Source organism: Cydia fagiglandana, chromosome 9 (genome assembly GCF_963556715.1).
Source record: "Cydia fagiglandana chromosome 9, ilCydFagi1.1, whole genome shotgun sequence".
Classification (NCBI taxonomy): Eukaryota; Metazoa; Arthropoda; class Insecta; order Lepidoptera; family Tortricidae; genus Cydia; species Cydia fagiglandana.
This window is the reverse complement of record NC_085940.1, coordinates 20432629-20449129: the sequence shown is the minus strand read 5'-3', so window position 1 is coordinate 20449129 and position 16501 is coordinate 20432629. Positions and strand designations below refer to the sequence as shown.

The following is a 16501-nucleotide window of genomic DNA, read 5'->3' as shown; positions in this document are numbered from 1 at the left end:
GTGGTCATTTACTATTTTTGGGTTTACAATGATTATTTAAGTGTCATTTTCTTTAATAGGATAGCAAGATGTAAAAATTTGGTTATCATTTTACATTAAAATGGGGTCTGAAATTTGGTACTCATTTACTATTTTTGGGTTAATAATGATTAGTTTGGTGTCATTTCCTTTAAAAGGATAGTAAAATGTAATAAAATTGGTAATCATTTCACATTAAAATGGTGTTATAATTTTGGTGATCATTCATTATTTTAGGGTGGTAAAATATATTTTTTTGGTATTAAATTTTACTAAATCTGGTGATCAGTTAAATAGCAGCCAATTTCTAATAGGAAATATTATGCGAAACTCTGCGTAGGGGGCGCGACTACCACAATCCATCACAATCTGGTGGTCCGCCGCGGAACAAGAAAATTTAAATTTCGTTATCTAACCTCTCTATCACTATTGCATATTTGAGCGATAAAGTGAAAAGAGAAAATTTACTAGCTAGCTTAGTGCTACACTCTGGCGGCAGAACATTGCAGTAATACGCCCTATGTGCTATGCTTTTTGTTATATAATTTATGTAACACATTATTTTCATATAACACCTTAGTTTCATATCAACCTAATCTATTTAATCAAATTAATAGATCTATAAGAATAAAGAAAAGGGGGACGGGGGATCAAAAAGTAGTCGAAACCATCTCGCGTGATTTGTGCACAACCCCTAAATAACGTAAAATTACCGATAGACTATTTTTTGAAAATTAATTTTTCCTTTGGTTTCTACATATAGCTGGTCAAGCAGATCTTGTCAGTAGAAAAAGGCGGCAAATTTGAAAAATGTAGGCGGGAAGGGATATCGTCCTATAGAAAATTAGAATTTCGCGCCTTTTTTACTGACAAGATTTGCTTGACCAGCTATATATTTTTATTTAACATGTCAAATATATTATTAATTTAAGGTATTTACGGCTGTCACTTTCCATAAATAGGCACTTTTAATTTATTACTCTGGTATCACCGTGCCAATATTAGTGATGGGACACCATAAAAACCAATATCGGTAAAATCGATATAAACATAATGAATAATATACAGATGGTCATGATCATACGTCGGACTCCAGCGGGCATTTTCGTGGCATGTCAGAATGATAGGTAAGGTTCGCAAATCAATCAATTCACTTTCGAGTATTTGTACTTAGTATTTGGTACCTAGTATTTATAATGTAACAAATAAAGCAAATCTTTTTATTGATTAGACGGCACTCTACCAACAAATATAAGTATGAACAACAGTCATAATGACGCATGTCAGCTATTTATTTGTTTTTTAAGTGGCCACTTCAGTGGGCTATCACTGCTATCAGTCATCACTTTAAAGAGTATTTACACATTAAATATGAATAAATGATAACAGGTAACTAATTTAAATAACTATGTTACAAATACTAGGTACATTATAATAATACTCGTAAGTTAAAATTTTTTTGTAAACCTTACCTTGCCCTCAAACTGCCCCCTATAGTCCGACGTTTGGTCATGATGACTAGCGAACACCAGCCATATCGTACAAACCTCAAGGTGTGATATTCCTAGGCAGATGATGATCTGCCTAGTGACCACCAGCCATATCGTGCTAACTTCAAGGTGTGATATTCCTAAGCAGATCATGAAACGCTGGCATGTCATGATCTGACTAATGACCACCAGCTATACCGTTCAAACCTCAACATTTAGGCATATCGAATAAGTAGGATGTCCTAAATTTTAGCAAATGATAACCATTGAAATGGCTTGACATCCTACTTATAGTACGTGTTTGGGTAGCGTATGATTTTAGTACCTACCTAGTATCTAAGCATTCTGCTCCAAATGCCACATAGAATGCAGCACTAGCAGTGGCAAAAAATGCAAAAGGCAGATTATTAAATGGCGGCGTTTCATGATATGCCTAGGAATATCTCGATATGCCCGATTTTACGATCTACCGCCGATATATGTATATAATATACTAATTATCCCCTACTCAATATCCCTTAAATGACATCCTATGGCCGCGTTCCATCTCTGTCATCATGCAGATCTGCATGCTCGATAGTATATTGCATTGCTTTCAGAAGTAAACCAACATGTAAAATATTAACTAATGAACTGATAATAAAAAAACATTCTATATCAGCTTGCAAGATTGGCCCTAAACAAATTGACAAACTATTAGAAATAACAACTAAACAATACAAAAATTGAAAGTTAGTAAAATGCTGGTACAAAGACTTGATATTGTATTATTATTATAATTGATAAAAGCAGAAATTAAAATTCATTGTCAATTTTATCGACAATATTATCGACGCGTCCCTCGCACTACCTAGGTTTACTTAGAACTGACGTCATCTCGTTCACGGACAGGGTTGTCTGTGTTTGTTCTTGTACTTGTGTGAATATAGTTTTTGCTAGTGTTTGATAATTTTGTCGTGTGCGTGTGTAGCGACGTATGCTAAAAATGCATTAGTGTTAACATTATTTGTGTGCGTTACCTCGTCCCCCGCGCCAAAAATGACAGAATTTTTCAGATAGAAATTAGTGCGCGTCTCTACTCCATAGATATTTACTCCGAGCCTCACATACATAAAGTTGGGTGACATCGTGACGATGTATACAGGTTATAGCTCTGTGATAAAACAAAGCAGCCTAATTTCCTATGTTTGGTTTCCTATGTTACAATTTCCTCGATTAATATTAGTTGACTGTTGGAAGCAGTCAGCGTCAGCGATAAAGCAAAAATTAAATTATTGACAAAACAATATTGTTTCCAGTTCAAACATCACGTCCAGCTGATCAAGCCTCGAGCCACTCCCTCTGGCGAGGTCTGGGACGTGAGCTACAAGAACTTGGTGACCGGCGTGTCTGAGACCAGAGAGTACGACTATGTGTTCGTCTGCAACGGCCATTATAACACGCCGTTCATACCCAGTATACCGGGGCTTAAGGAGTTTGAAGGTAAACATCATTGCTATCCTCCTTATCTTACGCTTTCTTGAAGTTTTTTGCCATCCATGCTTTCATTGATCAAAGATAAAAATAAATCGCTCTTTTAAACTGCAGAATATTTAGACTTCACAGATTATTAGATATAAAATCCTTAATATTATTTTGACCATGTCTAGGAACTAAAAAATACTAGAAGTTAGACCAAGACATTTTGATGGCAATACGCAGTGCAAGTGTTATTTATACGTCATCATTAATTTTATAGAAGTTTGACGTTTAAAATAACACTTGCCTTGCGTGTGCATTCAACGGTAAAAATATGGGTGTAGACAACTTACTCAAAAATATGTCCCATAGTTCTTAATTCACTGACATAAGAGTTATGGATCATATTTTTGAAATGATTTGTACACACATATTTTTACCGTTGACTGTGCTATTATAATCATTGCAGACTTTTCTTGGTCTAAATCTATGTATTTTCCTTGTTTTAATTATCAAATAAATCAAATCTAAAGGCCCCTGTACATATTGGGCGGCCAGTCTGGGGGACACATTTATGTGTTAGAGGGAGCAAGCGATATTGCTATCTCGTTCTACCGCATGGCTGCATCCCTTGGCCTGCGTTGACTAAATATGTACAGGGGCCTTAAAACCTACCTTGTGTTCGCAGGAGACGTAATGCACAGCCACGACTACCGCGTGCCGGACATCTTCGCCAACAAGCGCGTGCTGGTAGTCGGTGCCGGGCCCTCCGGCATGGACATCGCGTTGGAAGTCACCTCCGTATCTAGCCACGTCATCCTGAGCCACCACCTGAAGGAGCAGCCGAGGACCGTGTTCCCGGAGAATCTGGTGCAGAAGCCTGACATTGAGAGGCTGGAAGGGAAGAAGGTGGTGTTTGTGGATGGAAGCGTTGAGGAGGTGGATGTCGTCTTCCTTTGCACTGGTGAGGATTCTGAAATGATTGAGTAGTCTATTCCAGTACCTTAGCAAAAATTTATAATCGGCGTTCCATTTGAGTTGGTGAAACTGGTGACCGAAGACCAGTAGATTAAGATCAGTGACAAGGTGCAAATCGGTTAATTTTCAGATTTGTGTCTTCCAGCAAATTCATTCATTCATTCATAAATATATCTAGTTATGTAAGTATGTACCTATATGATTTTTTGAAGAGGCTGACCGACCAATACTTGTATCTTATGAGAATAACATCTAAATGAGAAATGAAGAGCTACTTATACTGAAAATATAGAATGCTATTTTTTAAGTAATTGGATACTTTAACAATACACTCTTTTTGTTTGGGCAGTCGTGTAAAAAAATAAGCATACATTTTCCTTATTAAGTACCTTACCTACCTTATACCTAATTGACACTAGATCCTTTCATTCCGGTATTTAAATAACCTACCTATTGCAGGCTACCTGTACAACTTCCCGTTCCTGCATCCGTCGTGCGGCGTGGTGGTGGACGACAACTGCGTGGAGCCTCTCTACAAGCACCTCGTCAACATCCGCCATCCGTCCATGTGCTTCGTGGGCGTACCTTATTACGTCTGCGCCTTCTCAATGTTCGATTTACAGGTGAGATGGCTGCCCTGGCTCATAGCCCTTATTTAGTCGTATGGCATGCATGCACAAAGAAGTCCTTCTCAGAGTATAATTTTGAGGTCAGTAAGCCAAGCAACCAACGCAGGCGTGACTGAGTTTAAATCTTCAGATGGTCCAGAATACGAGTGAAGGCGACAGCGTTGGAATATTATGGTCAAGTGGTCTGCTCTTCCTGCCCGCATTCGCAGAGTGGAGAATCTTTCCAACCCCATTTAGCCCTAATATAGCCCTTAGGTCCTATAAAAGACGCAATACATTGTTATTTACTCAGTCCGACAAGCTTATAATTTATATTTTGACAATGAAAATATCCATCAACCACCATGCTTCGCTGGATCTACGTACGCGTATCTACGTACAGACCGTCTGACTCTGCGCTCTAAGCTTTTCCACGCATTGATTTCTTGTTTCTTAACGATAGATCTAGCAATGCACGCACGAGAACTTTCCAAAGTTGCGAAACTTTCCACATGAGAAATTCTCGGTAACTTCTGAGAATGTTCTCGAGAACGAGAATTTATTTATTTATCGTAGTTTATACCTTGAATATTCACGACAGTTTAGGTGTAGTCCTTACCCCCAGAAAATTCCTACTTTTGGTCGTCCGCTTCCGGTCAGAAAAATGTATGACGGCCCGGCCAAACGTTCAGACTTAGGTGGGGGGTGCTCGACCAAATATCATAGAGAGACCCTGGCAGTTTTTGACGCCGCCATTTTTTTTCAATATGGCATACTTTTTTTTTAAACTTTTTTAATTTTGTCCTAGCGCGCTGAAATTTTGGTCACGGAATCTCGGGGTCCCCTAGATACATATGAAAATTTTTTTTTGGAAAATGCTACAATTGCGGGAAAACTGGCCACTTTTATTTTGTATGGCAACTTTTAAACAGTGCGTGATAGGTGGGGGGTGCTCGACCAAATGTCATAGAGGGCCCCGAGACAAAACAATCTGCATTAAAAAAAATCAAAATGGCCGACTTTTTTTTTAAATTTTTTCAAGTTGGTCCGAGCGCGCTGAGATTTGGCATGGCGGGAGATAGAGGCCTCTAGATTCTAATGAAAGAAAAAAAAAATTTGGAAAATATTGTCGAAAGTCGAAATGTTCTCTGATATACAGTGAGAATTTAAGCAACTTATTGGTAAATTTATCACATGAACAAAATAGCTAACTGTAATAGACAATAATATATGTGTCGGAGCGTGACTCCAGAAGGACGTATTGCAGCGTTACAGTTCATAGTTAAAGACGCCTGTATAAAGTCGATTAGCAATGTTTGGCTACGTATTACTGGGTTGTAACGAAATTCATAATGTTGCGTAGAGAGTAACGCCATCTATTGGCGTGTTGTTGAACTAAAATGACAGGTAGAAGGCTTTGGAACGTCAAGAGGGTTCTCTTGGGTGAAGGTAGGCACGAGTTGGTAGTTTTGTCGTTATGTTGGTGGACCGGTCGAGCAGGTGTGCCTGCTCGACTTAAAAGGCGGGAGCGGTGAGGCTCCGTAATCAGACTTGATCGGACCGCGCTAGAGACCGGACCGCGCTAGAGATCGGACGTTAGCCAACCTCGTGCCTAATTCGCCACGTTCCTGAAGGCTTATACCTGAAGGATTATTCTGAAAGCTTATAGAATCCAACTTTCTTTAACCATTTAGCTAAGTGTTAAAGTGTTATTTTGATTTCTTACGTGTGATTAGAAGCTTACCTTTGTAAAGAGAAGAAGTTAGTGTTGTTTTCAAAAGATGTGAATAAAGACTTGAACGATTTTATGCGATTCTTTTGTTTGAGTGCTATCCAAATACATCCCAATAGCGACTAGATATTTTAGTAGGCACTAGTATGGTTAACAAGTCCGAAAGTTTATTTCATGCACTGGTAGCATACTGAGTTAGCTGTGAAGTAATACATTGAGATACTACGCCCACCCGCCATCCTGTGTAAACACCCGTGCTGCCCGTGGTGCCTCCGTCATCAGAAGTGGGATGCCGAGTCTCATGTATTGCTTACACAGCCACGTGGGAGTGCGGTGTATTTACGGTGTGTTTTTGGTGACCTACATCGAGACACGTGGTAATGGTAAGCTCACGTGTCTAACCTTAATTGAAAGGTGAGTGCAGTTCATTATGTTATTTGATGTGAATTATTGTGAAATTGTGAATTATGATTGAGACAGTCGAACAGAGCAGTCGTGACGTGACGTTATCTCTGGTATCGCGACGTTTCTTTATAATTGTTTTTTATAATCCATGTAAATCAAAGTGATCTTGAGTTATTTTGTTGTGAAATCCATATTCTTAATTAAAACCAACTATCGACTATCACGACGTGATATTATTTCATCGCTTACTTGTGAATCTACCCTCAAAAATGGATTTTTAATGAAAATAGAAATGAACTGGTAGAAAATGTTCCTATTAAAAATTATGACATCCTTTGTATCGTTTTGTAATTAATAAGCTGCGACAAGTAATTGCCCGTAATGCCGTGATAGATAACAAATCGTGCTTACTTTGAAAACATGAGCTACGCATGTGAAAATTAATGTTACAGTGTGCTGCAACCTGAGCAGAGACAACTTACAGATGCCATCACGCCTGTAACACAGAAGCAGCTGTGCAGAATCTTCTGTGATGGAGATTTGGAAATAAAAGGACAGGTTTCGTTCTGATTGTTTATTAGTGATTTTTATTTTGAGTGTAATGGCGAAGCATAACAGTCGAACGTAACTAATTAGCTGTCACTTTTCGTATTGGCCCTTTTACCTTTTTACTCATTTTAGGAACACGTGTTTGTTCATGGAATAAAATAAAACACACTCATTGAAGTTTAAATCATATTCTGAGTTTTTTAAAGTCCTGTATCCATTGGTAACATGCCTTTTGTGTGCGCTACTAGGGCATTTCACAAATCTTGGAGTATAACCTGCATACATGATAAACCTGATACCGTACAAATGATGATTTCAGTAACAGCCAGCTACGATAAACCACATCGTGCATCTCGCCATCTGCCACAGTAACGGCAACTGCAAGGCGGAAAGCATCAGCCTTCGTGCTTGGGTCGGACTTCACCACCACGACCTTTGACTTGGACACGTGCATCATACTTTATTATCTGGTGAGCAGTTCACATTTCGTTGGGATTATTTTGAGTTGTTTTACTTCTGATTGGAACTCTTGAGCGAGTTTCTGTTTAAAGCTAAAGTAGAAAGCGAAAGTAAGATGAGCCGTTGGTGCGGCGCTATTTGATGTTGATTTAAGATAATTTTGTGACAATGGATGTTGAAATTTAATGTGTATGGTATAGTTGGTATACCATTTGAATAGAGATTAAATGCGATCGTTTGGAGTTATGAGTTTCAATACACGTTGTCACAAGGTCTCAAGTGCGCACGGTCAGAATAACCGAGCGAAGTTATTGTCTATTGTAGTTGTAATGATTAAAATGTGTTATCGTGCAATTCATAATGTTCAGTTACAGTCAGTCAGATTACACTTACCAAGCGTAGACGTAGGCGTAAAACACCGGAAGTAGATTTTTATGTTCTTTTCCGTTGCTGTGCGGCCACACGTGGTGGCGTGCGTTTGGTCTGTGTCATCGGCTGGTGTTGCTAAGTGTAGCTTTGCGAGATGACCCGATGGTGGTCGGGTCATGCATTCATGATGATGGTGGTCATTGTGAGTGTAGCATTGCTAGACGATCGGATAGTGGTCCGGTCGTGCATTCATGATGATGGTGGTCATTGTGAGTGTAGCATTGCTAGACGATCGGATAGTGGTCCGGTCGTGCATTCATGATGATGGTGGTCATTGTGAGTGTAGCATTGCGAAATGATCGGATGGTGGTCCGGTCCGGTCGTGCATTCATGATGATGGTGGTCATTGTGAATGTAGCATTGCGAGATGACCGGATGGTGGTCCGGTCATGCATTCATGATGATGGTGGTCATTGTGAGTGTAGCATTGCTAGACGATCGGATGGTGGTCCGGTCGTGCATTCATGATGATGGTGGTCATTGTGAGTGTAGCATTGCGAGATGATTGGATGGTGGTCCGGTCATGCATTCATGATGATGGTGGTCATTGTGAGTGTAGCATTGCGAGATGATCGGATGGTGGTCCAGTCACGAGTTCATGATGGTGGTGGTCATTGTGAGCTTTATAGACTTAACGAGTGTAATTTAGACACAGTACATTTGTGCAATTGCTGTTGCGATCATTAGATCTAGATTGATTGAAAGACTGTCTTTGGTGACCCTGTTTTTGTTTTATCTACCCCGACCGTATAATTGGTCAGGTTAGCCGAGCAATAAGAATCACATGTGATCATTGATTTTATTCGATGATGAAATGAATGAGACACAAATTGTTGGTCGGGAGTGACCGAGCGATATGATACTGTGCTGTGTATCTTGTTTCAGAAGCAAATGCATACACCCACACACGAGGACGTGTGTACCGCAGGACGGCCGTGTCGGAGCGTGACTCCAGAAGGACGTATTGCAGCGTTACAGTTCATAGTTAAAGACGCCTGTATAAAGTCGATTAGCAATGTTTGGCTACGTATTACTGGGTTGTAACGAAATTCATAATGTTGCGTAGAGAGTAACGCCATCTATTGGCGTGTTGTTGAACTAAAATGACAGGTAGAAGGCTTTGGAACGTCAAGAGGGTTCTCTTGGGTGAAGGTAGGCACGAGTTGGTAGTTTTGTCGTTATGTTGGTGGACCGGTCGAGCAGGTGTGCCTGCTCGACTTAAAAGGCGGGAGCGGTGAGGCTCCGTAATCAGACTTGATCGGACCGCGCTAGAGACCGGACCGCGCTAGAGATCGGACGTTAGCCAACCTCGTGCCTAATTCGCCACGTTCCTGAAGGCTTATACCTGAAGGATTATTCTGAAAGCTTATAGAATCCAACTTTCTTTAACCATTTAGCTAAGTGTTAAAGTGTTATTTTGATTTCTTACGTGTGATTAGAAGCTTACCTTTGTAAAGAGAAGAAGTTAGTGTTGTTTTCAAAAGATGTGAATAAAGACTTGAACGATTTTATGCGATCCTTTTGTTTGAGTGCTATCCAAATACATCCCAATAGCGACTAGATATTTTAGTAGGCACTAGTATGGTTAACAAGTCCGAAAGTTTATTTCATGCACTGGTAGCATACTGAGTTAGCTGTGAAGTAATACATTGAGATACTACGCCCACCCGCCATCCTGTGTAAACACCCGTGCTGCCCGTGGTGCCTCCGTCATATGCATAATAACATTTAGTTTTAAGTTATGCCTATTTAAACTTTATTTCAAGTATATTCTCTTGTTTAAACAATAATTTCCATGTTGCAGGAATGTTCTGAGAACATTCTCGAGAACGTTTCCGCTTTTTGGGAATGTTCTGCAATTTGTACATTGCTAGATAGATCTTCGAAGAAATTCAAACATTTGCGTATCGCGTAGGTCCCATCCCCATTAAGGTCTATAGGGAAAACCAAGATGAACCCCTATCTGTACAACTGTTTATTTACTTGTAACGTGTGGTGTCGTGGCGATAGCAACTTTGTGAGTATCTAGTGAAAAACGACGTAAAGCCTCAAGTTACTATTTTATTTATGTGCAGGTCCGGTACTACGTGAGGTCAATGAACGGCACCTTCAAACTGCCCTCACAAGAGGCGATGACACGGGATTGGGAAGAAGAAAAGCTAGACCGAGCGGCGCGAGGGTACACCAAGCGGCAGACGCATATGATGGGGCCAGACCAGGTAAACCTAACAAGTCTTTTATTCATAATCTATGTTGCATCCTTATAGCTGTGGGGCCTGACAACTGTAGGCATCCTTTCCATGCTCTCTAACCCACACGCCCGAGATCTACAAGCCGCAAAAGATGGGGTTGCTCAAGCTGCCTACATCTATATGTACCTACCTCACATAGGCGTACGTCCTCTCCTCTTCTTGCCATCCAGCCCGTGAATTTCGAATCGTCAAAAACCTCAAACTCTAGCAATACAGGTTAGTTTGAATTATTTATGTACCTAGAATTTTCTTAAATCTGGATCCTGGTATTCAAGCGTTTTTGAGCGTCGAGCGTTTTCTACATTGGTCTACTTCTGGTCTTGTTCTAAATGATGACATGACATGATGATGATTGATGACAATTCCAAATCATCTATTCGTTGTGGAAATTAATTTTGAAAAACTAACCGGCCAACCCAAAAAATATTATCGAGCCTCTGAACACTCATTTGATCTTTTTTTTTACACAATCAAAACAAAAGCTTTGTTACATATTGGCACAGGCAATAAATAGTATTTTTCCTCACGGAAGAAATAAGAAGGTCCACATATAAGATAAGTCAGGGTAAACGGCTGATAGACGGATGAACTTGCAATGCCGACGTGTTGCTATTGCATTTGATATCAGGGTTATCTTATGCTACCAAGGTAAAATATCCCGTCTTGGAAAGGTCCAGAATTATCGACTCGGTTTATCATAAGTTACGGCTTCCATTACCGACGAGCACATTCAGTAAATTTCGGTCTTTTATATCTTCCACCAATAAATTATTGGAACTTTTTTTTCCGAGTATGACTTTTTGATCTAATACATTTTGAGTAATCGCGCTGGTGGCCTAGCGGTAAGAGCGTGCGACTTTCAATCCGGAGGTCGCGGGTTCAAACCCCGGCTCGTACCAATGAGTTTTTCGGAACTTATGTACGAAATATCATTTGATATTTGCCAGTCGCTTTTCGGTGAAGGAAAACATCGTGAGGAAACCGGAATAATCCCAATAAGGCCTAGTTTCCCCTCTGGGTTGGAAGGTCAGATGGCAGTCGCTTTCGTAAAAACTAGTGCCTACGTCAAATCATGGGATTAGTTGTCAAGCGAACCCCAGGCTCCCATGAGCCGTGGCAAAATGCCGGGATAACGCCAGGAAGAAGAAGACATTTTGAGTATTATTTGGCGTTACCTATTATGGACCCACTGCTGGGACCATAAGCCTCTTATGAGAGGCTTCCGTCACAGTTGCCCACGGTAGCCTGCATTTTTCACAACTAGAATAGGTTTAAGTAAAATAACTTGAACCCGGCAGCCTGTTAACTCCTTCGTAACACTTCGACATTGTTAACATACAAATACCTACAATGGAACGTCAGCCAGCCATCGACACTTAAGGTGACAGTCCATTTCCAACGACAGCTGCATTACTGTTCATTTTACTATGGAAATTGACAATGACAGCGATGCGTTCAGTACCGGTAGTGCAGCTGCGGTTAGAAATGGAATGTTACCCTAAGGTGACATTTGGATGGCACAGTTACATGTTACATTGGGATAGCGATTACAGCAGCATTACTGCTGCAGCGATGGGCGATATCAATGGCAATTTCCTTGATCAATTGAATTGCTTTTGTTTCCGCGTTGCTGCCGCGATTAGAACTTGCATTGACAGTGACATCGGCCGCATCAACGGTGTAGCTTTATGACATGACCGTGTCTGTGGTACCCATACAACCATTTTCGGCCGCCGATACGACACAAATGAGTCGAAATCGTTTTTTCCGGTCACAATTCTTCGTAGTGTCGTCGCCGTTACGACACCGTTACCAGAAATGGGGAAGAGTCTACGCACTATACATTTTGGTCACAAATTCTGGCCGCATTGCGTGCACACTGGTACTACAATAAGTAACCCAAAACTACACAGTCGGCACCGTAACGACACATCTGACATTTAGTTACTACTTTCTGCGATTCTGCGACCGGAATGGTTACATGGGTAATGGCCGTCCATGTCTATTATAACCGTACAGGCGGAGTACTACGTCTCATTGTCGACCGAGAGTGGGGCTGCGCCCCTCCCGGCGGTCTTCACGATGATCCACAACGACAGCAGCCAGAAGTTCCTGGATGACCTCGTCCACTACCGCCAGGACATCTACTGCGTTATTGATGATGATCATTTTGTTTGTTACACTAAAGCTTAGAATGTTTTTTGTTATTTTATCAGCAATCTCGGTAAATTACTCCGTTAGTTATAGTATAGAGTTAGACCAAGATATAGCGATAACGATTTTAATACAGCACACACAGTGCAATTGTTGTTTTAAATTTCGAACTTCTATGAAATTATGACATATTAAATAACACAAAAGTGTCATTTTATGTGACTTGCTAACTATGTAAACAAAAGTCACTAGTAAATTCATCATTCTTTGACAATTTCAATATGGCGGTTTGCTTACATAGTTAGCAAGTTCCATAGAATGACACTTTAGCACTGCGTATGTATCAGAATCGTTGCAGGCTTTTCTTGGTCTAACTATGCAGTCTTAGGACAAGTTTTTAGCAGGAAGGAAAAATCTTGAAGTTTGTCACGTCTTCTCCAGACAGGATCTAAGTTATAGAAAACCTCTCAAGTTTTACATTAAAATAGAAAAAATTTAAAAACTGATTTAAGTTTTCTATTTATACTAGAACTAAAATTCGAGGATAATAATTAATATAATAATTGAATTATTATCCCTGACTTATTAATTAAAATAAATATAAGACAAGGTCTGGTGGAGTAGGTAGGTAGTTTTTAAACATGTAAACGAGTATTTTAAGTTTTACTGGGAAATATAAAAGAAATTATTGTTTTATACAATTATTTATTCAACAGTAGCTATAGGTACCTAGGTACTTTACTGGCACATACACGTGTATCATTTTAGTATCTTTATTAAGTGCTTATATCTTAAATAAGTAGACATATGTTATCGATAATAAATATACAGTCGATATTCTTGTTTTTCAATGGACTGATAACTTTATTGATACTTTGACCTAATTAACTATTAACTGATCTAAGAACAAAACATAACACATATATAGGTAGGTATATAGGTACACAACTATATACTTACTTAAGATCGGACATACAAATATGGTATCATTTCATTGCCCACTCAAAGGATTAGTATTTATTAAGGTAGTCTTTTGAAAATGTTTACAGCAGGTACTTACCTACAGATGATGAATAGGTATAAGTATTTTCTTTACATCTCGGAAATAGTTATTTGTACAACAAGAGATCAAAGTTTGATATTTCTTCGAGTGCTTATTTTGAGTCACGTGCAAGCGAAAGATTCTATAATAGATTCACGAGCGTAGCGAGTGAATCTAATTTAGAATCTTGAGCGTAGTGAGGGATTCAAAAGCGCACGAGATGTAAATAACTTTGATCTCGTGTAGTACACAAAATTTTTCACCCTAAGCAGTGAGAACATACCTAGAGGGACAGAGATAATAGAACCCAAGTATATCGAACTTGTATTAGACCCCGCATGTTGAAATGACATTTGACTATAAAGGTCACTTGAATGTCATTTTGTCTCACTGAATGTGTCTCACTCAGTGAGCAAAATGCGATTTTGCTCACTGAGTGAGACAAAATTACTCAGTGAGCAAAATCGCATTTTGCTCACTGTTTTTAAGAAGCAAAGTACCCTTGTTCGAGCTGCTGAGGTGAAAAGAGTTTTTCCTTCCCTACTAGGAGGGATCAAACTAAAATGTTTCTTTTGAAACAGAATAATTTGCTCATAAGTGATGTGAAAAGCCGTAGATATGCGTCACGTGGTAGCAAAATTATTCATATCTTAGGCGTGACACACTTGAATCCCTCACTACGCCCAAGATTCTATTTTATAATCCCTCGATACTCTCGGGATTGTATTATACAGGTTGTCCCAGAATTCGACGTCAAGCCGTAAACGGATGATAGACCAAGTCATAACAGTTATCATAAAAATACAAAAAAAATAATCCAACTCATGTTTTTTAAAAATTATGGTCACTTTAAAAATTCACTAAAAAATCCACACCCTGTAATGGTTCTTTAACTCTTGTTATTACAAATTCCATAATGTATTCTAATTTTTTTATTATTGTGTAATCTTGAATAATTACAGGGTGTGGATTTTTTAGTGAATTTTTAAAGTGACCATAATTTTTAAAGAACATGAGTTGGATTTTTTTTTGTATTTTTATGATAACTGTTATGACTTGGTCTATCATCCGTTTACGGCTTCACGTCGAATTCTGGGACACCCTGTATTTGTTGTTTATAGAATATAATATTACAATCGTTCACGTTGTTTAGGATTGAATATACTTAATATTTTGCTCTCTTATCAATCTTGAATGTACTATTTCATCTACTTTTTCTAGTAATGACATCCACATATTACGAGTAGGTCCCGTTAATTGAAGGTGTAGGGAATAACCCCCTTATTCATAAACGTTTACTAAATCTGACAAGCCGATAATAATCGTTTGTCCCTTTCCGACGTATTGGTATGATGGAAAGGGACAAACGATTATTATCGCCTTGTTAACTTTAGCAAACGTTTATGAATAAGGGGGTAAGAGTTTAGGGAGTACAGGGGGGGGGGGTAGTTGTTGACCACCTTCCTCTCTCCTAACAGTCATACTTAACGTGTGACGTATTTTATGGATATGGATACCCCACGTGATACCTAAGGTCAATTGGGTTCAGAGGTGGCAATTGCACCTACTTACACTAAAATTCAAGGTTTATATTGAGGGTTCTTTAACCCTCAATATAAACCTTGGCAGCTTGGGCACAGAATAAATAATAGTAGGTAGGTACTAGGTACAGAAGACTCACTCTCTAACAAAACGAGTCTGTTATGATCAGGATGCCTTGGGGGGAGGGGAAGGGCCTCTGCCCTTCCACCTTCAATGTCGTTTCTTTTCCTGACATTGACATACTCCAACCCTTACGCTTTACACCATATAGTTACTTAATTCTAGACGCTGTTGCTTGGTCAGTAATTCTAGTGTAGGCGCAGTTACACCATCTATGGGAGCATTTGCTCCATCTGACCTTGGCCTTGGACTCTCACACGCCTTTAGATTTGAACATGCATATTCATATATGTTTAGATGTGTTCCACTTTTGCTTTCATAACATTGATTCCCAGAAAAAAAAAATGAACTTACTGATGGTGAAGTGTTTAAACTTTACCTTGAACACCTACCTAAGGTTTTTGACATCATCGTCATCATCTATCCTGCAATTCCTTGCCCTGCGTTTTTATCCAACAGCCTATTTGCGAAATTATCATCCCCTTTTTTAATTCATTAAAAAAACAAACAGAACTTCAAAGAAGAAAGAAGTCGATTTAAAAATGCAATCGATATCGTACAATTTGGCCTTGAAATAATTCAAAGTTAATTTCTGCAAGGACGATAAATAAAACAACAACAACAACCATTTATTTAACAAAAACACTATTTAACAAAAATCAATCAATGAACGTTTCTATTTACCAAAGTACCAGGACCGCATAAGTCGTCAGCAGCTAAACTAACACTATAACACGCCCACCACGTCTTGATCCTTTCACTGTGCGTCAAGCACTGATTGCAACACCAACTGTAAATGACTTTATCAATAACAGTTTATACTGGACTTTAAACGTCTTTAAGTGCTAGTTATAAAGGCCATAATCGATTGCGGCTGTGATAGTTCAACTTCTCGCGTCTATACATACCTAGTATTCGCGGATAACGGCTTTTTGTTGTAAATATATAGCGATTAGATGTAGTTAGGAACCGGTCCTATCGGCCTAACGACTTACTACTGATACCTACACTGGTAGAGGTAAACCGGACGCCTGACATATCGATTCGTATGTTGCCAATACAAATGTATGTTTTGAAATAGCTATTATGTCAACAATAAACTTGCAACGGTTATATTGGTAGTAGCACAATCATACAACAATTCGCCCTTGATTTCCCACATTTACTACATTCATACTTATCTTGTAGTGTTAATATTTTCAAATCACTACACCTTTTACACTACCTAGCGTTTTTTTACCAATCTCAGATACCTACTTTGAAGT

General features: G+C 39.2%; 1 protein-coding gene across 2 annotated transcripts in view; it reads left to right on the top strand.

Moving 5' to 3' along the window:
• The window catches only part of LOC134667559 (senecionine N-oxygenase), a 34149-nt gene that overhangs the window by 16807 nt on the left and 841 nt on the right, over window positions 1-16501 (top strand). The window contains exons 4-8 of one of the 2 annotated variants that reach the window (XM_063524990.1): window positions 2807-2990; window positions 3655-3930; window positions 4404-4567; window positions 10202-10345; window positions 12398-12667. In XM_063524990.1, the coding sequence (XP_063381060.1) occupies window positions 2807-2990; window positions 3655-3930; window positions 4404-4567; window positions 10202-10345; window positions 12398-12571 (942 nt within the window). In that variant the 3' untranslated portion in view covers window positions 12572-12667. Of the gene's footprint in view, window positions 1-2806; window positions 2991-3654; window positions 3931-4403; window positions 4568-10201; window positions 10346-12397; window positions 12668-16501 lie in introns of those variants that run through there. The other variant, XM_063524989.1, reaches the window with a different exon arrangement.